General features: G+C 37.2%; 1 protein-coding gene across 1 annotated transcript; it reads right to left on the bottom strand.

The window, feature by feature from the left end:
• Nucleotides 1-12,316: 12,316 nt before the first annotated feature.
• LOC107289270 (alpha-1,6-mannosyl-glycoprotein 4-beta-N-acetylglucosaminyltransferase-like) lies at nt 12,317-21,388 on the bottom strand. Its single transcript, XM_015817998.2, has 4 exons — nt 21,365-21,388; nt 19,246-19,419; nt 18,239-18,386; nt 12,317-16,204 (listed from the first exon to the last, which is right to left on the bottom strand). Exons 2-4 carry the CDS (start codon nt 19,345-19,347, stop codon nt 15,057-15,059), a joined length of 1,398 nt encoding a protein of 465 aa, XP_015673484.1. The 5' UTR covers nt 19,348-19,419; nt 21,365-21,388; the 3' UTR covers nt 12,317-15,056.
• Nucleotides 21,389-22,394: the final 1,006 nt, after the last annotated feature.

Below are 22,394 nucleotides of genomic sequence, written 5' to 3'. Positions count from 1 at the left end.
GCATGAAGTACCTGATGTTTTTCTTCTGTGTTCTGGTGTTTGTAAGTATTATAGGACTGTGCTTAAAATAAATCCCCCTTCAAACTTGGCCCATTGACATAAATGAGAACTGCTTAAGCCTTGTGCATCATCTCAGGTGGATGGTCAGTTATTTCATTTGCTAAAATCTGAAATGCTTCCTTATTGTGCAGCGTTCCCCAACTTTTCAGGCTTTGGGGGAGGGAGAGGGGATGGTTCTGCATGAGCAAATGGAGTTGTGCATGCATAATCACCCCTTTCCCTTCTTCTGCAGCCTGGTTCTGAACGGGCTGAAGCTCAGAGGTTGGGGAGCCCTGTTACTGTGTACACAGTGAAAAAAACACAGGTATGCTTGTAAATATTAAATTCTTCTGAAATAATGAAACCCAGGAAAATTCTGATAGATTGTATTTCAGCATAAGCAGTGCCTTAGACCCCAGCCTATCTGATCCACCAATTTGTTGTCATAGAGGCCAACCAACAAAAGAAGGAAGCCCCACTAATTTCCAAGCAGATAGTCTTCAGAAATAGTCACACTAGGCCATGAGCACTAATAGTCACTGATTCACATGACTTCCATGAATTTCTCCAACCCTTTTTAAGGCCATTCAAACTAGTAGCCAACATCATTCTTGTGGCAGCAAATATATATATAATTTTACCTACTCAATCATATCCCCTCTGATTCACTTCCTTCCTAGATGTTGCAACCTTTATTTATCAGGAAGCTTCTCCAGCCTCTTGATCATCTTCATTACCTTCCTCTAAATCTTCAGCACCACTATATCCTTTTTTAGGTGCAATGACCAGAACTGCACTCAATATTTCAGAGTTGGTCGCATCATTGATTTATATAAGGGTATTATAATATTGGTATTATAATCTATTATGATATTGGTATCATAGCTCTATTTTCAATATTTACTATCTCTAACATTCTGTGGGCGTTTTCTATAGCAAATGCACATTGTGTTGATACGTCATTGAACTTTAGCATTATTTCAAAATCTCTTTCTTTGTTAGCCACTGTTAGCTTTGATTCCATTAATTTGTATGAGTAGTTATGATTTTTGGCACTAAGGTGCATCATTTTACATTTGCTCACATTAACCAATGTCCGCCATTTGTTATTTTTTGTCATGTTATTTTCTGTTTTATGTGTGATTTTATATGTACAGGACAGCCCTAAGTAAATTCTCAAATCTTTAAAACAGCAATTCTCAATCTGGGTTCCGTAGATGAACATTGGTCTGCAAAAATTCACCAGGTGGTCTACCACAAACTCTATGAATTGACCAGCAATCTGCAGGAAGTTTGCCTGGGATTAGTTAGCCTCTTTAGACTTAAGAAAAACAGTAACCTGCTATACAATAGATAATTTCTAGGGGGGGGGAGGTTCTGAAGGGCAATAGCTAGATATGTTGAAACACCATCTACCTGGGCTGGGATCTACAGTTAATATTCTTCCAATGCTGCCTCTTCCCTCTGAAATAGAACCCTTGCAGCCAAAGGATTTTCCACAGAATGCTGAAATGTGAGACTTGTAATATCTGTTAAAGGTGTGCTTTGGTGTCTAGATGGCAGCCTCATAGACCTCTCAGTAATCTTGACCAAAATTAGCATCCGACCACTCTTGCCTTATGAGCCAGTCTTCCCCTTGGAACTAGATTCCTAAGAGAATACTATTCCCTCATCAGAAACACTCTTATCTAAGTTGAGCGCCACTAGAATTTTTTAAAGAGTATTTACAGAGGACTTTTACATTGAATGATTATTCTGTGTATTTTTCAGATTGGGTCACTCTGCCTTATTATTGTGGCTATCTGGGCAATCATTGACCCTAGAAGAATTCTGGATATCCATCCCAACTATTTCTTAAATATAGCAGCTTCTATCATCCTCCTTATGGGTCTACTGCTTTCATGGCTGAGCTATCTGGGCATATATGCAACTGTTGCTGAAGATATACAGCTGTTGAAGAATGTAAGTGAAGGGAGTTCACTGGTATTGAAGACTGAATATTGATGCAAACATACAAGAGATTTGTAAGTTTGGAATTCATATCATAACTTTGAAACATTATGTGCAATGACTAAGAATAATGCAGTCTGATAGTTGTTAGAGCTGTGGTTTAAATCTGCATATTTCTGCTAGATGCAGCATAAATTATTATGAAAAAAGCAATTTTCTATTATTGTTATTAATAGAGATCTCCTGATTAAGTTCCTACATGACATCCTAACATTAGTAGTAACTGTGAGAGGGACCTCGGAGTCCTAGTGGACAATCACTTAAATATGAGCCAGAAGTGTGCTGCAGCTGCCAAAAAGGCCAACACAGTGCTAGGCTGCATTAACGGAGGGATAGAATCAAGATCACGTGAAGTGTTAATACCACTTTACAATGCCTTGGTAAGGCCACACTTGGAATACTGCATCCAGTTTTGGTCACCGTGATGTAAAAAACATGTTGAGACTCTAGAAAGAGTACAGAGAAGAGCAACAAAGATGATTAGGGGACTGGAGGCTAAAACATATAAGGAACGGCTGCTGGAATTGGGTATTTTTAGTTTAATGAAGAGAAGGACGAGAGGGGACATGATAGCAGTGTTCCAATATCTCAGGGGCTGCCATAAAGAAGAGGGAGTCAAGCTATTTTCCAAGGCGCCTGAAGGCAGGACAAGAAGTAATGGATGGAAACTAACCAAAGAGAGAAGCAACCTAGTTTATGGAGAAATTACCTGACAGAACAATTACTCAGTGGAACAACCTGCCTCCAGAAGCGGTGAATGCTCCAACACTGGAAGTTTTTAAGAAGAGACTGGACAGCCATTTGTCCGAAATGGTATAGGGTTTCCTGCCTGAGCAGGGGGTTGGACTAGATGACCTTCAAGGTCCCTTCCAACTTTACTATTATTATTATTATTTTGTTTGGAAGCATTAGCATTAGATCCTCCCATGCTATGTAGCATATCAGGCAGCAAAGGATCTCTAGAATATTTGTTCTTGAGCGAGTACTGTAGCATCACCATTAGTGGGAGAAAGTGGCAAGAAGGTGACAAGCAACAGGGAGAAAGCAGAACTACTCAGCTTGTTTTTGCATCCGTATTTACACAAAGGGAAAAAACAGCCCAACCTATCAAAAACAATAGCGTAAAAAACAGATTAGAAACACAAATTAAGATAGGCAAGAAAATGGTAAGTGAGCACCTGTCCACCCTAGATAAGTTCAAATCACCAGGACCAGATGGACTACACCCCAAGATTCTGAAGAAACTGGCAGATGTTATCTCAGAACCACTGCACTATATCTTTCAAAGATCCTGGAGCATTACCAGATAACTGGAAGAGAGCTGAAGTAGTTCCCATCTTCAAAAAAGGAAAAAAATGGATCCAGGAAACTACAGACCTATCAGCCTGATTTCAATACCTGGGAAGATCTTGGAAAAGATAATCAAGCAACGAATCAGCGAACACTAAGAGGCAAAACAAAGTCATTACCAAAAGCCAACATGGGTTTGTCAAAAACAGATCATGCCAGACAAATCTTATTGCATTCTTTGACCAGGTGACAAAATTAGTGGACCAGAGGAATGCTGTGGATATAATTTACTTGGACTTCAGCAGGGCATTTGATAAAGTAGACCGCCACGGACTACTTGATAAGATAGAAAAATGTGGATTAGACAACATCACCACCAAATGGATTTGAGGCTGGCTGACCAGCCGTACTCAGTGTGTGGTCCTCAATGGAACTGCATCTACATGGAGGGAAGTGTATAGTGGAGTGCTCCAGGGCTCTGTTCTGGGCCTAGTGCTCTTCAACATCTTCATCAATGATTTGGATGAGGGGATAGATGGGGAACTCATCAGATTTGCAGATGACACCAAGCTGGCAGGAATAACCAACACTCCAGAAGATAGGCTTAAGATACAGAAGGATCTTGACAGACTTGAACGTTGGGCGCTATCTAACAAAATGAAATTCAATGGTGAAAAAAGTAAGATTCTACATTTAGGCAAGAAAAATCAAATGCACAGGTATAGTATAGGTGGTACCTTGCTCAATAGTAGCAACTGTGAGAGGGATCTCGGAGTCCTAGTGGACAATCACTTAAATATGAGCCAGTAGTGTGCTGTAGCTGCCAAAAAATCCAACACAGTGCTAGACTGCATTAACAGAGGGATAGAATCAAGATCACGTGAAGTGTTAATGCCACTTTACAATATCTTGGTAAGGCCACACTTAGAATACTGCATCCAGTTTTGGTCACCACAATGTAAAAAAGATGTTGAGACTCTAGAAAGAGAAGAGCAACAAAGATGATTAGGAGGCTAAAACATATAAGGAATGGTTGCTGGAATTGGGTATGTCTAGTTTAATGAAGAGAAGGACGAGGGGTGACATGATAGCAGTGTTCCAATATCTCAGGGGTTACTACAAGAAGAAGGAGTCAAGCTATTCTCCAAAGTACCTGAAGGCAGGACAAGAAGCAATGGATGGAAACTATCCAAAGAGAGAAGCAATCTAGAACTAAGGAGAAATTTCCTGACAGTTAGAACAATTAATCAGTGGAACAACCTGCCTCCAGAAGCGGTGAATGCTCCAACACTGGAAGTTTTTAAGAAGAAACTGGACAGCCATTTGTCTGAAATGGTATAGGGTTTCTTGCCTGAACAGGGGATTGGACTACTAGATGACCTCCAAGGACCCTTCCAACTATTATTATTGTTGTTGTTGTTGTTGTTGCTGCTGCTGCTGCTGCTATTATTATTATTATTGTTATTATTATTATCTTCCCATGTGATGTTTAGAGTCTTTAAGTCTTCCACGAACATTCTTCAATATATATTTTAAGGTGTCCTCCTGGTCATTTGGCATCAGGGCGGGGGGGTGGGGGTTTCCATCTCATTGTCATCTTGGGGATTTGATTGTTCTCCATGTGGAGAATATGACCTGCAAGCTGGGTGTCTTTTGTGTATGTATGGAAAGATGGGCATAATTTTGCATGTTATTTTCGCTTTACAGTTCGTCATACTGATCCTGGTGATCTCCATTGTGAAGCTTCTGATTATTATACTCCTTTATTTCTTTGCAGCAAAGGTAATAATGAGTCAGGGATTAGAGCACGTGTCTGTAATTTTTCATCTTTGTCGCTTCCTAAAGCCTCCAAAACAGTTTTTCTATTGCTTTTAAAATTCTTTTTCTTCATATAAATATGAGTTTTTTCTATGTAGACATATCTTTGAATCAATAGAATCAAACTTGCTAGAGAGGATCATGGAGAAATAGATTGCTTATTGAATTTGTTGTACACTGGCCTTGTGGATGAATCTTGAGGAAAAAAAAATGTCCCTTCTTTGGTTTTCTATGTATAACAACTGGTAAAATAATATTTTAAAAATATGATTGATGACATAAAACTTCACATGCTTTGACATCCCTACCATGTCTAGCATAACCACATGAGGCTTTGTGCTTGGTAGCGAGATAAATTCTACATTTTTTTTTCAGATCCGTGACACATACCTTGTAAATCAGCTGGAACAGAAGTATCAGGGAGACGATGCCATTAATGTATACTCTAAAGCTTTAAATGGCTTCATGATCATGGTAATGCAAGATGAGCAATAATTTTATCTTAAGATCATGAGATTTTGTTAGTCATTAACATTAAGAGTAAACGGTATATTACCACAACATGTAAAATCAATGTACTACTTAAATATTACATAAAAGTCTTGTATCCAATGCAATATGTTATCTCGAAAGCCTTAAAATATCATTGAAAGAGGAATTAATATAAATGTTATAACTCAGTTTGAACTCTTCATGACATTATATTCCTTTTATATCTATTTCAGAAAATGGCCAAGTATTGGTTATTAAAGTACACTTCCTTAACTAGATAAATTGAAATTTTTATACTATTTTGAAAGAGATGTAAACAAATTGATGCGTGTTATCATTTAGTTGAATATTTTTGAGGAAACTGGAAAGATTATACAAGAGTTTTTAATAATATATATTACTGTAGCTTTAAATCTATTTTCCCAAGAACATACATATGGGCAAGACAACAAGTTACATCTTTTCTAATGTTAGGTCTCAGGTGTAACATAACAAAATAATGAAAAACTAAAATCTTTCTTTGGATCCATAGTACTTAAAACTATAATATGTAATAATGGCTTAAAAATTACTGTAGCACAAAATAATCTTAAAGAATCCTTTAATTGATTTTTAAAACAGGAGATTTCACTCATATTTAATCTCTATTTTTAAGTTATATCAACAAAAACTTGTAACAGGTCACCCCTATTTATAGAAATATATTTTGGATAGAAATACTTAATATATTTTAAAATATTGCTATCTTTAAATTTATATTTGTGTGACTACATGTGGGTATCCCAACATGGTAGGAGCATTAGAGGCTGTGAGGCCTGGGCTGGGATAGGGGCTCCAACAGATCCCAGTAACAACATCGGAATTCTCTGTCCAGAAAAGGGTAATGCTAGATAGTAAGATAATATGCAGAACCTCTGGTTGGGGGACAGAGATAGAGGACACATATCACTCATAGGTTTTGTGTGTGTGTGTGTACGTGCGCACGCATGTGTGCATTTCTATATATATTTGCCTTGCTGTGTAATATATAGTATATATTGAAGCCAGTCTTACTTAAATTTAGTTAAACTTTGATTATGTATACATATACAGTAGGTAGCGCTGGTTTAGCAAACACAGTTGGAACTAGCAGCTCTATTGTTAAAGTAGCTGCTAAGTGGCAAATCATGTGATTGTGATTGTTCTTTCCTTTTTCATCCTCCTCTACGTTTGAAATACTTACCCTGGGGCTAGAGGTAACTGACTGGCAGTTGCTGCCTATAATTTACAAGATTAATTAGTTTGACACCTTCTGCTGCCCTTTGGGAATGTTCATCCCAAACTGCGATAATTAGTAAGAAGGGAATTAATGTTTGTATTAAATTCATTGGAGAGGAAGGGACTACAATAAGTAATCAGGCACACAAGGGGAATACACATCAAAAGCAACGTGCTGGGAGCAGCCATCATGCTATGCAAACAGCAGGTATATTCTCCATTGTGTGCTTTCTTACTCTATTGCAATCCCTTCTTCTCCAATCTCTCCCTTGGGGAAAAGGAGAAAAACTAAAAGATGCCTACAGAGATTGTTGTTGTTTTCCCTCTTCCTCCCCCACCTCAGAGTAGAAAAATTGCTTAAAGAAGGGGGGAGCTCTTTTATAGCTGTTACAACCACAAGAGTTGGAGAAATTTTGATTAAATTTTGAATAGTTGTACAGATTTTAAATGGGAGCAAGTGATCCTTCACTTACTTTAGCTATAAACCATTTAGGACTTTGATTTGTTTCTTAAACAGCGTGATAGCCAATAAAATTACAATATTAATTGTTAGACGATGCACACGATGCTTAAAATGGGAGTTATAACTTGTTCTTAATAAGCATTCCTAGGGAAAAGCTTCAGTCACTAGTCTTCATCACAATATGAGCTTAATCATTCTAATCACAAATATAAAACTAGCATCCTTAAGTACAATTACTTCTACATCTTGTTTCTTATAAGAATCAACTTGATACAGAAAGAACAGAGAAAGAAGGATCTCCAAAGATGTATCTATTCTAAGAAAAAAAAAACTAGTAAATAATGCAAACTTAAGCAAATTACCTTTTCTAAATACTTTATGACCATTTACTATTACTACAGGACATTTTTATGAAATTATCAGAACATGATACTATTTATTGACAGCCTAATGTCACTACTTTTGAATTCTTGTAAAGACATATTAGCAAAATAAAATAAATAATCCCAGGAAACAATAAAGAGAAATGGTTGCAAAAATCCTTAGAAATTCAGATAGCAAAAAGAATCCCTAAGAAATTAGCTTAATTAAATAACTTTAGGGGATTAAAATTTTATTGCTACACTTTTGTTCTTTTTTAGTTTCGGTGTTGTGGAATTTTAGGACCTGGAGATTTTAAAAATGCTGAATGGTTCAGAGAAAATCAGCCAGATGACTTATGGCCACAGGCTTGTTGTACTCGAGCCAAGCCCCCCGCACCTGAGGAGATTCTGGATGTGAAGTTCTGTCAGGAAGGAACAGTCGGATATGTCAATAATTTGGTAAGGATGTTTGCTCATCTGCATGCTATTTAATCATCGTAATCCTTAGACAAAGAGTTATACAGAGTAATTTACTGATAACAGTTACTGATATAATTGCTCTCCTGCTTTGGACTCTGATAATGTAAGTAATTAACATTTGCATTTTTTAAATTCTCATACGCTTGTCTGCCAACAGAGAAAGTTGAATCTCTTAGAAAGTTAACATCTTATTCATCACTACTGACTCAAAGGCTAACACACACAACAATTATTAAGAGAGCCAATTCTGTCTAATGGTTAAGAAGCTGGATGAAGACTGGCATAATCAAAGTTCTAGATCCCACCTTAAACACAGAAACTAGCTGGGTGATCTTGGGCCAATTACTTTCTCTCAACCCTAGGAAGAAGGCAATGACAAACCACTTCTGATGTGTTGCCAAGAAGACTTCATGGACTTTTCCATGTAATTGCCAGGATTTAAATCAAAATTAACTTTAAAACCCCACCTCCCCAAAAGGGGTTTATGATATCACTGGAATATCTTTGAAGGTTTATTTTAGTTGTGTGTACCAGCTTTACAACTTAATTGCTTTTCAGCATAGTTAAATTCAGTTTGAAACTACCAGTATCAAATCTCAGATCGTCCAACTATAGTATTTAAGTTGGGTCCTACTTTTGTTTTAAAGGAATTATCAGGCATGCAGAGAGGATGAGAAACCATTCTCTGCTAATCAGATATATAATATAGGAAGCCCTTCTACAAGTCAGCATCTTGAGAGAGATTCATGCTGTGTATTTGGGTTACTTTTGTTAAAGTTGATGGAGAAATTTGCATAATGATTCTTTTATTTATTGCAGGGCTGCTATCGTACAATTTCATATTTCTTTTATTGGTACACATGGACTTTTGTGGGCTGTTGTTTAGGAGTATTAGCTGCTGAGGTAGGCAAGCATGAGTCTATATGTGAAGGAAGCTCATATTTTCTTTGGGCCCTCCCCTTTATTAGATTCAATAATGTTCACTTAATTTGATTTAATGTGTTAGTCTTTCCAGAAAGTCATGACTTGGTACAAACCATTGTTAACATAAATTATAGCTTCAGGTGATCAACATTTGATGTACTGTATTGGTTGTTTATTTGCTTTATACATCTTGTGAAGATTCTCTGTAAAAGATGGAGTATAAATTTATTGATTAAATTTACTGGCCACAGAAAATTACTTCCCTTGATATATCAAAATCTCTTAGGGGAATAAAGATGTAATAAAGCAACATAAAACAGAGGAATATTTGCAAGTATCCAAAAGAAAGAATGGGACTACACAAAAAATAATGGGGAGGGGAGCTAGATTATTCCTAAATATTCTGATATCTTGTTTCTTTTTTATTACATCAGGCAAAATTTCCTTCTGGAAAGAAGAAATTTGCTTCTTAAATTGATGTTATGTTCTAGTTAAACAAAAACCTGAGACAGTTGGAGGTTGAACTAATATATCCATCTTGATATTTGTTTCAGATATTTGTTATGGCAACTGCATGGTACCTGCATCGTAAATTAAATGATTGATCTACCTTGCTAATTCAGGAGAAAAGTAAACATACAATATTGGGAAATTTTTATTGGTATCTCATGTTTCAGTTAAAAAAAAGGATAAAAGCAATATCTTTCACATACTCCATAACTTGAAGGGTTCAGCTGGGGAATCATGGGTACAAGGGACCTGCAGCCCTAGTATTTCTGTGCGGGTCCTAGCTGGAACACCAGTGTCATCTACTCAGGTCCTGCCCCTATTTTTTTTTTTTACCTCAGTGCTTCTTTGCCAGTATGAGAAGAGAACTGCCTATGAGAAGAGAAATGCCTCTTGCTTTCAAAAGCCCCCTTTTCTAATACATGTTGGCCCATTGGAATAAATTTTATGAGGGAGACTCATAATAAGTTGATGAACTAGTTCAGTAATGAACTAAAATGAGAAATATTAAAATACCAAATCAAGGCATTTAAAGCAGGGCTGAAATACTTATGAAGTATTTCAGCCCTGCTTTAAATGCCTTGATTGGTATTTTAATATTTCTCATTTTAGTTCATCACTGTAAACATTTTATCTGCATTGCTATGTTTGCAGGCATTTCAGTGGGCATTTAACAGATGCTAGGTGCAAAAATGAAAAAATGGTGACAAGAATTCAGAAAACTACTACCTGTACAGCTGGTTGGTGAAAGAAAGGATACTCTTGGTACTTGAATGTTACCCCAGTTCTGACAATCTATTTGCCCACAGTGCGTGGAATGGTATGAGTGTTAGATATACAGATTATCCCATTCCTTACCTCATACAACAAAAAATGAGCAAACAGCAACTTTGTCAATTTAACATGGGAAGCTGTTTAAGGGTGAGAGGATGGAGGTCTATAGGTAGGTTTAAAAAAAGTAAAGATGGCAATTGCAACTGTGTGATCAAAGCCGTACCTTTTTTAAATTTGTGTCATGGCCACTAGCTTGATTTTTTTGAACCTTGGATTTCCCTGGAGTTATTCCTTGATTATACCAGTATTCAAACATGATAAATAAATAAATAAGTTTACACAAGGGGAAACTCAGGTATATCCTTTAAAAATAGAAAGCAAAATACACACCATAGTACTATTATTAAAAGACTGTAAAACAATATGTACAGTCATTCATGCCCTAATTAACTCATGGCTCAACTACTGCAATGTATTTACATGGATCTGCCCTTGAAGAATATTTGAAGCTTCAGCTGGTCCAAATTTAGCAGCATGGACAGTGATGGTCATGCATCTCTGTTATATACACTCATCAGTTCAAGATCCTCATGGAGGTTGTTGGGCTTCCAAGTGAGGTTCTATGGCAGATTAGATGTCTCTGAAGGAGTGGAGATGGAGCTGAAAATAGGGAATGAAAGCCAACAATTTCTGGCCAACAAAGCTTTTCTGGATAAAGGAGAGATTAAGTGATTGCCCACCTGCACTCTGGACCTCTCTACCTTGTGCTGAGTCTTGGGATGGAAGTCCTGTGGTTTTCTCATGAATAGGTGGAATGGGGTTGAGGAAGAAACAGTGTGCTCACATATGCAGATGCAGCCTTTTAAAGGACATTGAGTTTGACCTTTCTTAATTACTTTCAGATACAGTCAATTTACAGTTGAAAAATGGTCTTTGAAAGTAACAAGACAAAAAGATAAAAGATGGGGGAAGGAGAAACTTTCATTTTCATCCTTTTAATTGACTTACTTTTACTTTTGAATTATAAATAAAAGAATGGCAACCATCAGAAAATCTGCAAGGTGAGGCAGAAAGCAACAAACAGCATATATATAACCTGGAAATATTACAAAAGATGTCTGAAGAAATGGGGGCGGAATCTGAATCTGTCAAATCTATTAAAAGTGAGCTGGTTGCTTTTAAAGTGAGAATGGAATAAAAATCAGTAAAGATGAAAAAACCTTACAAATCAAATTAAAGAAACTATATGACAAGAGAGCCAGTTTGGTCTAGTGGTTAAGGCACAAAACTAGAAAGCAGGAGACCATGAGTTCAAGTACTTCCTTAGCCATGAAAGCCGACAGTGTGATCTTGGGTTAGTCAATGTCTCTCAGCCCAACTCACCTCACACGGTTGTTATTGTGAGGAAAACAGGAGGAATGTGTGTGCCTTGAGTTACTTGTCCAAATAATACAGATGGGATATATATAAATAAAATAATAAAATAAATTTACAGGAGAAGTTAAATTAATGACAAAGTGGAAATTTTAGAAAGTAAAATAGAAGTAATAAATAGAAAGACGGGAAAGGTTTTTAACAATGTGGCATTACTGGGACTGAAAAAAATTGCTTGAGATTTACAGCAGTTCTAGAAGATTCTGGAGAAGACACCAGAGAAAAGATTGTTCAATCTTCAACCAACTGTTTTTGGGATGGGATGATGATGATGATGTGAAGAGGAAACTTGATAAAGCATATGGAATCAACATGCAGTTTGCAAAGTTAAGAAATGTACCAAGGGATATTATTATGCACTTTGTCAGGAAGAAGAGTAGAGATCATATTTTGCAGCAGTATTTTATTACCAGATTGAAGATTAATAATGCAGATGTGATAGTAGTTAAATAAATTCTGATCAGAATACTGCATAGAGAGGTTTTATTTTTTACTGACAAACTCAAATATGAAAAAAGTACAATTTTGAACTTTCAACTTCCACCCATTTCATGAATGGTTTTCAGTTGCATTTGTGCATCCAGATTTGATGCTGAAAAGCTGAGTGACAATGCAGGTGCAACATCTCTTGGCAATTCATAAAAGTGGTCACATCTGGTTCCAGGGTTTGCTGCTGCAAAAGCCTCCCAGAAATAGCCATATGAGCCTGGGAAACGATATGGCTGCTTTAGTAACTTGATGACAAGAAGTCCTTTGAGCTCTGAAGCAATTGTTTGGGATCGAGTTCAGTCTTAAAAGCATTGTACAGGCCTACTTTCTTGTCCAAACTCTTCAGCTTTAGATATGTTCTGTAATTCAGATTCAAATATACCCTATTACTTTTTTTTTAATCTAATTTCTTTGAAATATTATTTCTTATTCTTCTCCTTCACTCTGCATATTACTTATGCAAAAGGGGATATATGATCACTATAAATGTACAATCCAAACTATGAGTTAATATATCATGTAACTACTTCCAGGGAGTTCTTCTCCATTAGAAATCCTAATTTTCAGTACTCTGCAAAAGCTGCATTGCAAATGTTAATACAAGCAGCATAGTTTACATTGTTGTAACCTTAATTTTATTTTAGGACACATCTATCTTCATGTTAATTGCCTACATGGGAAGTCAATGGCCACGCTAAGAATTTTCCAGTTATGCAAAAGCAAGAAGAAAAAAACATGCTTCCGAGATTCTGACAAGGTGAATGTCACCTTGTTCCAGTAGATTAGAAAGTTTTAATTTATATTAACTTGGCAAAAAAATAAAAAATCAGAATATATAGTATAACTTAACCAAAAGTGTTTCCATAGTTATTCATATTAGTTGGATTAGTTATATTTTATAATAGATTACACTTTAAAAAGCTAACATGTACCATGTTACATTAGGTTATCATGTAACATAATCTGTATAAATATTTTGTTGTATTTTGATTCAAACATGAACAGATCACATAATAAAAAAGATATCCGGAATTAAAATTCAGAATATATGTCAAAATGACAATCAATTTAGTGTATAATGATTTCCTGTAAATCTTCAATAGTTTTTAAAAATATGGATTCATCTATCCACAAGGATTTTGCAATTCTTATGAAGAGATCAAAACTGTTGTTAAATGTGTTTGTGTTTGTTTTAAAGAAAATTAGAAAAGCTGAATAAAATGGAGAGCTGAAAGTGCTCAATAGAATAGCTAGAATTTAAGGTTGGTCATCAGTTGACTCAGCTGTAAAGATCTACACTGCTGCTTCACTTTGAACTTGAGCCATAGAATAAATTTGCATTCCAGATGACAACGTCACAGTTTATGCTAATCTGAAACGTCTTTTACAGTTCTTTTTAAATATTTTTTTTATTTTTCCAAAAATAAAATACCAATTACAGAATAATGAAAAACAACAAAGAAAAGCAAGAATTACAAACAAGATACAGAAAAAGGAAAAGAAAAAAAAAGAAAAAAAGCTGTATGCAACAAGTATAAAATTAACAGTAAACCCTAGTTATTTTTGTATATGGTGACAGCTGTTTAAATTACATTCATCAATCAGCATTTTATGTAAAACATATTATGCAATCATAATTTTAAATTAGAAAAATTCATTAAATGTGTTTCTGGACAAATTTTGTTAAAAAAATATCTAAAAATATTTATTCAGCAGTGCTAAAGTGCTGGTTTTAGAAAAAAGATTGCACTTCTGTAAAAATTACTTCATCTAACTGTGAACGTTAGTTACTCACCTGAATCACTTATTGACTTATCATTTGCAAAACTGTAGAAGTGACTCATTGGCCCTACTTACTCTTATAGATATATTTAAAACCTTATTGAAAACCCCCCAACACAAACACAATCATTTTTTCTTTATGTGGCTTCTCAATTCAAGTACTAACAGTGATGGAGCTAGAACAAGCTATCTCTGAAGCCAAAGAGCACATCCTTGAGTTTGATTTAGAAGTTAACAGATCTAAAGTTATACATTATGCTTCAAGGAACTTTTAGCCTCCATCTTTCCAAACTACCATTTAAAGATACTAAGCTTGAATAACAGAAACACAGGAAGTTGTTCTTGAAACACAGTTGGTTCCTAATATTATCAGCTGAGCTTATTTCAGCATCCTATCTCAGTGCTTCTCAGCCTTTTTGGTACCAGGGGCCAGTTTTGTGGAAGACAATTTTTTCAAGAACCAGGGTGGGGTGGCGATGCAGAACACAACCTAGATCTCACACATGCATGTGCAGTTTCGCTCGCCCGTTGCTCACCTCCAGCTATGCGGTCTGGTTTCTAACAGGCCATGGACCTGTACCAGTCTGCAGCCTGGGGGTTGGGGACCCCTGTCCTATCTTACTGTATTTTCATATAGAGCTACATTGTTGCGGGGAGAATGAAAAAAAGATTGATGCAAAATAACCCTGGAAACACTCAATTGGAAAAGGAGAGTCTCTGACAAGCAGAAGACAATGCAAGTTGTAGCTCTCTTTTGAAAAACATTGTTGGTGGGCTCTTATGCTGTAAGATAATAGATCACAAACATATCATCATTAGGACTGAAAACACAGAATTAACTTCTTCCACCGCATCCTGTATTCTTGTATCCAGAAAGGATCTTGTCTGCAAGCAATGTTCTTACACTGTGAGAGATCCTGCTCATTCAAATGGAGTCAGGATTTAGGCTTTATCCAGATGCTTATGTTCTTTATGATCAACGACTCAGTCTGAGTGTTAGTTACCAAAATGTGCACACAGTCAGGGTCAGAGGTGGTACTATTCTCTAGGTTCTGCTTGTCAAAATTTCCTTTGTCAAAGTGCCCAATGGTGACATAGTTAGCACAATGTGATCTTGATGTATGCAATTTATGAGTGCCCAATGCTACAACCCCATTATGGAGATAGCTATCTGGGTATTCTTCAGAGCCTGTATGGATCTGGATGCGGAAGATGGGGGCAGCCTGTTTAAAGATAAGTGTGAAGGAATTGCCAGAAGAAGGGGCCTTACCCCAAAAGTAGCCTATCACTCTACTGTAAGCCTTATGGGGTATATGACCCAGAAATGTTTCAATATTGGTTACTATATCTGCTGGGGGATTGTCAGGGAATTTAGAAAAATCCTCTTCGAAGTCTTCATCTTTCAGTTTGTTTGGTGTACCACGGAAGGAGGAATAATGACCAACGTGCTGGAAAAGGGATTGCCTGACACGAATTTCCTCCTTTTGTGTAAGCAGGAGACGGAAATGCACAAAAAGCCAATCACAAGGCATCTCTTGGTAAAAGAGCATGAGGAATCGAGCAAGCTGGGGGATGTCACTAGAATGGTAGAGCTTGGCAATGTAACCAAGTTTGGAAAATTCCAGAGTGACCCAAGAGGTGTCCTCCTCGGATGCCAGAATTCTTCTGATTACTGTGAGGAAGTGTTTGGTGCAACGGACATCATCCTCAATCATGAGGTAGTAGGTGGAGAGGTTGGATGCAAAGTTCATGAGGTAAGCATAATCAACATTCTGTTTTGATCGAAAGCGGACCCGATCTTCAGGATCATTAAAATTCCTTTTTAGGCCTTCCAAGGGAGGGTAATACTCAAGAGGTGTGTGGATAACTACTAGGTTTCTCTGATGGAGCTGATGAGGAAAATTTCTGGCAATTTCCAACGCCATTTGAGAATTCCATTTATATTCTAGATCTGTTAAATGTACCACTACCACCATTTCCTCCAGCTCTTCTTGAGAAGATTGATCAAAGATGGATGTCAGGGTATCCAGGAGATAGTCCGCTCTCATCCGCTTGACAGAACAGAGTCCTAAAGTCAGAAACTCTGCAGTAAAAAGAAAAAGTGTATACACCTTGTAAGTTTGAACCTTGCAAGTCATGTACCTATTTATTCTGTATATTTGCAGTCTTAATGTAGCTGGTATATGCATCAATCAACAAGAAACCCAGGGCATTAATTAAAAATGACTGTCACTAGTTTTAGAACAAACAAGGAAAGTAATTTTGCACTGGTGGAAATTATTTCAAGAGAGGCAACAACTCTAGTTCTAGTAATTTTAAAATATTTAGACCAATTCCATGTCCAGATGTAGAGGTAATGATTGCCTTTATGTATGTTTTCAAAAAAAGTTATCTTATGCAGCAGAGGTTTTATTATGTTCTTACTGTGTATCACTTTCATGCATTGCTAAATGAATTTGATTCTCTAAGTCAGCCTTTCCAACAAGTCATGCTTGTTATAGGATTATGAAAATTGAATTCCTGTTATCCATGGTATACGTGGAACCTGATTGGAAAGCCTGGGCCACTTAACAGAAACAAGAATCCTGCAATATAATAAATCTGTTAATTTCAAACATGTTAGGACATATTTTGCTTTTGTCTCCTTTAAATATTCCAGGAAAAAACTAGAGCTACCTGGAACATCAATGCATTTCCTTAAGATGCCTTGAAAAATTTCACTGAGTTTACAATATGCAGCTATTGGTTTGCTGGTAAAGTCAAATCAGAAACAAAGAGAGAAGGAAAAAATGGTCCTCCACAATAAAAGTACAATAAAGAAGGAGCACAAACATGGGGGAGGATGAAGCTGACTAGAGACCAATAGCTGCATACTTCTCGTTTCCATCAGCAGTGCAGGTGGCAATGGTTCCATAAAGGCATATTTGGCCAGGTGCCCACAACATAGACACACAACCCAGAAGTGCTGCTTTATCCTTCTTAAATCAGACTCTGTATCCTCTTCCTTTTATATTTCATAGGCAGTAGGAAAGACATAAAAGCCAGTTTGGTGTAGTGGTCAAGGCACTAGGCTAGAGACCAGAGACTGTGGGTTCTAATCTTGCCTTAGGCACAAAGCCAGCTGGGTTACTTTTGGGCTACTTAATTTCTCTCAGCCCTATGAAGGAGGCAATGGCAAACATTTCCAAAAATGTTGCCAAGAAAACTGCAGGGACTTGTCCAAGCAGACTTCAGGAGTCAACACTGACTCAAAGGCACCACTCATACCAAAAAAGGATAGATAAAACTTTTAGTACATGCCTGTTCCTCTGCTTGCACCCTTTCCTCTCCTTAACTATTGTGAGATATAACCAAAATTCTGATTGCTAAAAGAGAGGGGAGACAAAATACTAAATGAGCCACTGAGCTGGAAATGAGATGCACCAGCCAACTGCATCTTCTTAAGAAGAGAGTCTGAGCAATAGCAACAGCCTGTTTCCACTTGGAAACAGAAATGAGGAAGAAAGATCTACCATTACACACTCCGCTCTACTAGCTCTATTGCCCACTGGGTGTCAGCATGAGGCTACCACTGAGCAGAAAAGCTGCATAGTTGTCCTATCTATCGAAATAAATTGGCATGAAGATTATTCTTCTCTTGGAGTACTTTTTGATTAAAGATAGGAACAGTGCTTTATTTTTGCTTCAAAAATCTTAGCCATCACAAAAGCTTGCCTGTTTGGATGTCCTAAAATGAATTCCACTTATCTTTGGAGCTAGTCCTCGAAGTTACAACTGTTGCACCACCTCTATGGTCACTTTGTCGCAATTCAGGCACTTGGTAACCAGCTTGCACTTACTATGGTTGCAATGACATGATTGCTATTTGCAAACTTTCCAGCTGGCTTCCTGTAAGGAAAGTCAATTGGAGAAGCAAATTTCGTTTAACAACTGCATGATAAGCTTAATATCCATGGTGATTCACTTAATGCCTGTGGTAAAAATGATTGTAAAATTGGGCCTGGTCATGTGATGACTCCTTTTATGACTGCACTAATTTACAATAGAAATTCTGGTCCCACTTGTGGTCATAACTCAAGAATTACCTGTATTTGATCTGCTTTTTTCTGGTACTTACTTTTTCGGAGTGGAGGCAAACCAGCAAGGTAGTCATAAGAGATATTCAACGTGTTGGTGGTATTGATAAACATTCGGAGGCTATAAACGGTCCAGTGAGACATAGTATGGTGCAGACCCACTCTTTGAGCCCACTGCTGAACATTGTTCTGTGCAGAAACAGGCAATAATAGTAAATGTTCACCCAATCAGTGCAGTACTTTCTATGGCTATGAAATGATTTCAGTAAAGCAGGAACTTGTCATTGTCTCTCATTGCAGTGCTGCAATATAATTATTTTTCTGATAAGAAAATCCGCCCATGCATTTGGATTTACAAACTAAATATGGCCAACCCAAACTAAGACACAAAAAGCCTCTCTGAGCTTCCAACATTTAATAAAACTTTTTTTTAAGAAAGAGAAACTCAGAATAACAGAAATGGAAAGGACGTTGGAGGTCCTTTCTAGTCCAACCTCCTGCTTGGGCAGGAAACCCTACATCACTTCAGACAAATGAATGTCCAATTTCTTCTTAAACTTTTTCCAGTGTTGGAGCATTCACAATTTCTGGGGGAAAGATATTCCACTGATTGTTCTAAATGTCAGGAAATTTCTCCTTAGCTCTGGGTTGCTTCTCTCCTTGATTAGTTTCCATCCGCTGCTTCTTGTCCTTCCTTCAGGTGCTTTGGAGAATAGCTTGACTCCCTCTTCTTTGTGGCAACCCCTGAGATATTGGAACACTGCTATCATGTCACCCCTCGTCCTTCTCTTCGTTAAACTAGACATACCCAATTCCAGCAGCCGTTCGTCATATGCTTTAGCCTCCAGTCCCCTAATCATCTTTGTTGCTCGTTTTCTTTACTCTTTCTAGCACCTCAGGCAACCAAAATTGGAGGCAGTATTCCAAATGTGGTCTTACTAAGGCATTATAAAGTGGTATTAACACTTCACGTGATATCTCTCTTCACTTCTCTTCTCTCTCTCTCCCTCTTCCCTCTCTCTCAGCAAATGTGTTATGTTACACTTACCATCACAACCTCTTCATGGTGCCAAGAAGCCAGATTCACGATGAGTAGCAACACAAACAGAGAAAAGGCTGTTAAAAGTGATCGTTTCAGGGAACACCTCATGACACCTGACACTTTGGAAAGAATGCGTTGGAAGCTAGTGAGTCTGCAGGCATTCAGTTCTCACCCTGTCACCTGGAAAAAAAAGAGAGGATATTATAAACATCTTCTCAATGTCCTTACACACCACAATCATACTGGGTCAGACACAAAGTGTATTGCCAACACATCTGTATTGGAGGTGAATCAGGTCCCAAAAGTTTAACATCTGCTAATGGTAAATTGTAACATTTATCTTTGTTAGTATAAAAAGTACAATTGATAAAGTAACTGGGAAATGTAAAAATGATTCAAGTCAAACATTTAATATTTATTTGTTATGTATATGTAGGGGCTGTGGGTCTATACATATGTTGTGTGTCATGTATGTTTAGGTGTGTGTCATGTATGTTTCACTTTGAGAAGGGGCAACTAAATTTTATTTTTGATGTGTGCCGTTGTGCCCACAGGAAAAAAAATGACAATAAAAGTTATCTTATTTTATCTTATGAGATCTTATTGACAGTCTTGTCAGGCAGTTTACTATTACAGAAGTGTCAAGAAGACTATACAGAAGATATCCTTCCAAAATTCAAGAGCTTCTTGCATCTACAAAATAGATTATTTATCCAAGCCTTATCTTTGCCTTTTCTGCTGCTAGCTTTGAAATATTGACTTTTTAGGTATTTATTGCTGGGCCATGGCAAACTCTAAAAACCTGAGGCTGCTCTGAAGGGAAAAAGCCTTTGTAGGAGGTCTCAGCTTTACAAAGAAGGGCATGTCAGGATATTTAGTCTGGCCAGGCAATCGTTCATAAGCATATTTTATTGAGGGAATTTTGAAAAAATGATTCTGCTAATGAGATTTCAAATTACCAGTCCACTCAACTCACAGCAGTCCCTATTCAGGGACAGAGTCAAGCCCTAAGATATCCCATACAACAACAGTCTAGGACTAGATCTTCTTCAGCTGTAATTGAACCAACTAGATTCGTGATAGGCTGCATTGAGGACTGTAAAGAAATTGTGAACCCAGTCACTTGGAAATTTGATAAACTGTTTGTTTCCAGACTTCTTAAGGTTAAATCAGTCAATGTAGTTAGCAGCAGTTTAATTCTGATGAAAACATTTTTATCAGAGGAATTTCAGTACAGTATTTCAAGCCAATGCTAAATCACTTAAACTGAACTGCTGCTGCTTTATATTGTGAGAGATCAGTGGTAAACCCAACCCTTGGTTTTCAGACAGGAAGTTAGTATTGTGGTTTTGAAGGCTATTCAAAGTGTTTCTGTACAGTGTTATCTCAAAGTCAAGTTCCTCTTTGAGCAGTTGTTCATCTAATTTATAGGTGGCTCAGTGTGTTTGGCTATAAAAATACATGTTGAATCTAATTACATTCAAACAGATTCCATTCATTCCATCCATCCAAAAGAGACTATAAAAAATCTGAGAAGGAAATGAAAAGACCAGAATGCATCCTCTCCAGCAGCCAACACCAGATAAGCAGGCAATTAAGCAGAAAAAAATACCCTAATCAAAGAACTATCAAGGAGAAAACACTGTATATACTGGCAGGGCAAATTACTGTATATAAAAGTAGTATAAACTGTCTCATCCCAATGATTTTTCGCAGTTGGCTAATGAAATGCCTGCAAGCAAACAATCAAACTCAAAGAGCACCCAGGACTCCACCATCCAAAATGGATTTGTATAACTGGGCTTGCAACAACAGAGGAATAATTTGTTAATTGTTTTACAATAAATAATTCTGTTATTTTAATTTGAGTAGATTATTTGCTATCCCTCTGTCAATGTACAGTAGTTAAACTCTGTTATTAGAAGAGATAAGCCAAGTTTTTAATATCCTGTTTCAGTTAAAACCATATTGTACTATACACTGCAGTTAGTGTACTGAGTCATACATTGGCAAACCATTAAATAGATAAAGCTCTGCAGTAAATTATCTTTCTTGGTTCAAGCAATGAATAAGCACACTCCTTAAAATAATTTTATCGGCAGTAATACAAGTCAAGATGATATACCTGTATAGACAGATATTATAAGATATTGACTGCTGGTTGATGATTGATCCTATGAACAATTTCTGGGTGTTATGAGTTAGAAGGTAGTTGAGTGCAATTCATTCAATATGAAGAAAATTCCTGAAGTAGAAGAAAATGAAAAACAACCCAAATTTCTATTGTTCTTCGTGGAAGGTATGGGAAATATTAACAACAGTATGGATAAGATTTATTTTTATCTTTAGATTTTGAGTCAAATTCAATTACGGATTACTTCATGAATACAACAATGTGACAGATTTATACAGCTGTGGCAATAGAACTTTCTCACTCCAGAAACTACTCCTATATTGAATAGCTAGGTATATATTGAAAAGCATCTGGAAGCTTCAAGTAGTGCAAAGTGCAGCATATTGAACTGTTTTGGGTCCCAAAAGAAGGGCACGTGTAACATCTCTGCTCCATGAACTGCACCAGTTGGCTTCTGGGTCTAATTTAAGCTGCTGATTATGACTTATAAAGCCCTACATGGCATGGGGCCAGGCTACCTATGGAAGCAGCTTCACTCCATTACATTGGCCCAGCTCACCCAGTCAGGCAGGGAAGGTATGTTGCAGACCCCATCAATTAAAGAACTCTGGGCTGGCAGGGTCTAGGAAAAGAGCCTTCTCTGCCATTGCCCCTGCCCTATGGAATATTCTTTCCCTGGAGGTGAGGCGGCCCATTCTTTAGGTCTTCCAAAAAGGGGCCTTGCATGGGGAATCCAAAGGAGCACACAATGGAGTTGGTCCAATTCTCAGACACTGCCTGGACAAGTCCCTGAAGTTTTTTTTAGAGGTGGCTTAACACTGCCTCCTTCCAAGAGCTGAGAAAAGGTGACTAGCCCAAGGTCATCCAGCTGGCTTTGTGCCTAAGGCCACATTAGAACTCATGGTCTCCTTGTTTGTAGCCTGATGCTATAGACTTCTGCTATTGACCAGATTTCTGGAATATGAGGATAAGAGATAGTGGGAGGAATATAAACAGTTATCAGCAGCAAATTCTGATTGGG

The sequence above is a fragment of the Protobothrops mucrosquamatus genome, unplaced genomic scaffold, assembly GCF_001527695.2.
Source record: "Protobothrops mucrosquamatus isolate PMUCROS unplaced genomic scaffold, P.Mucros_1.0 scaffold661, whole genome shotgun sequence".
Classification (NCBI taxonomy): domain Eukaryota; kingdom Metazoa; phylum Chordata; class Lepidosauria; order Squamata; family Viperidae; genus Protobothrops; species Protobothrops mucrosquamatus.
Note: the sequence above shows the minus strand (reverse complement) of the source record. Positions and strands in the feature narration are given on the sequence as shown.

Excerpts from the sequence above, each read along its gene's own strand:
- LOC107289270 (XM_015817998.2), bottom strand. The coding sequence starts at position 19,347 with ATGAGGTGTTCCCTGAAACGATCACTTTTAACAGCCTTTTCTCTGTTT. Across the intron at positions 18,387-19,245 it reads ACCATGAAGAGGTTGTGATG|AACAATGTTCAGCAGTGGGC; the intron begins GTAAGTGTAACA and ends GTTTCTGCACAG. Across the intron at positions 16,205-18,238 it reads TTTGCCTCCACTCCGAAAAA|AGTTTCTGACTTTAGGACTC; the intron begins GTAAGTACCAGA and ends TTTTTACTGCAG.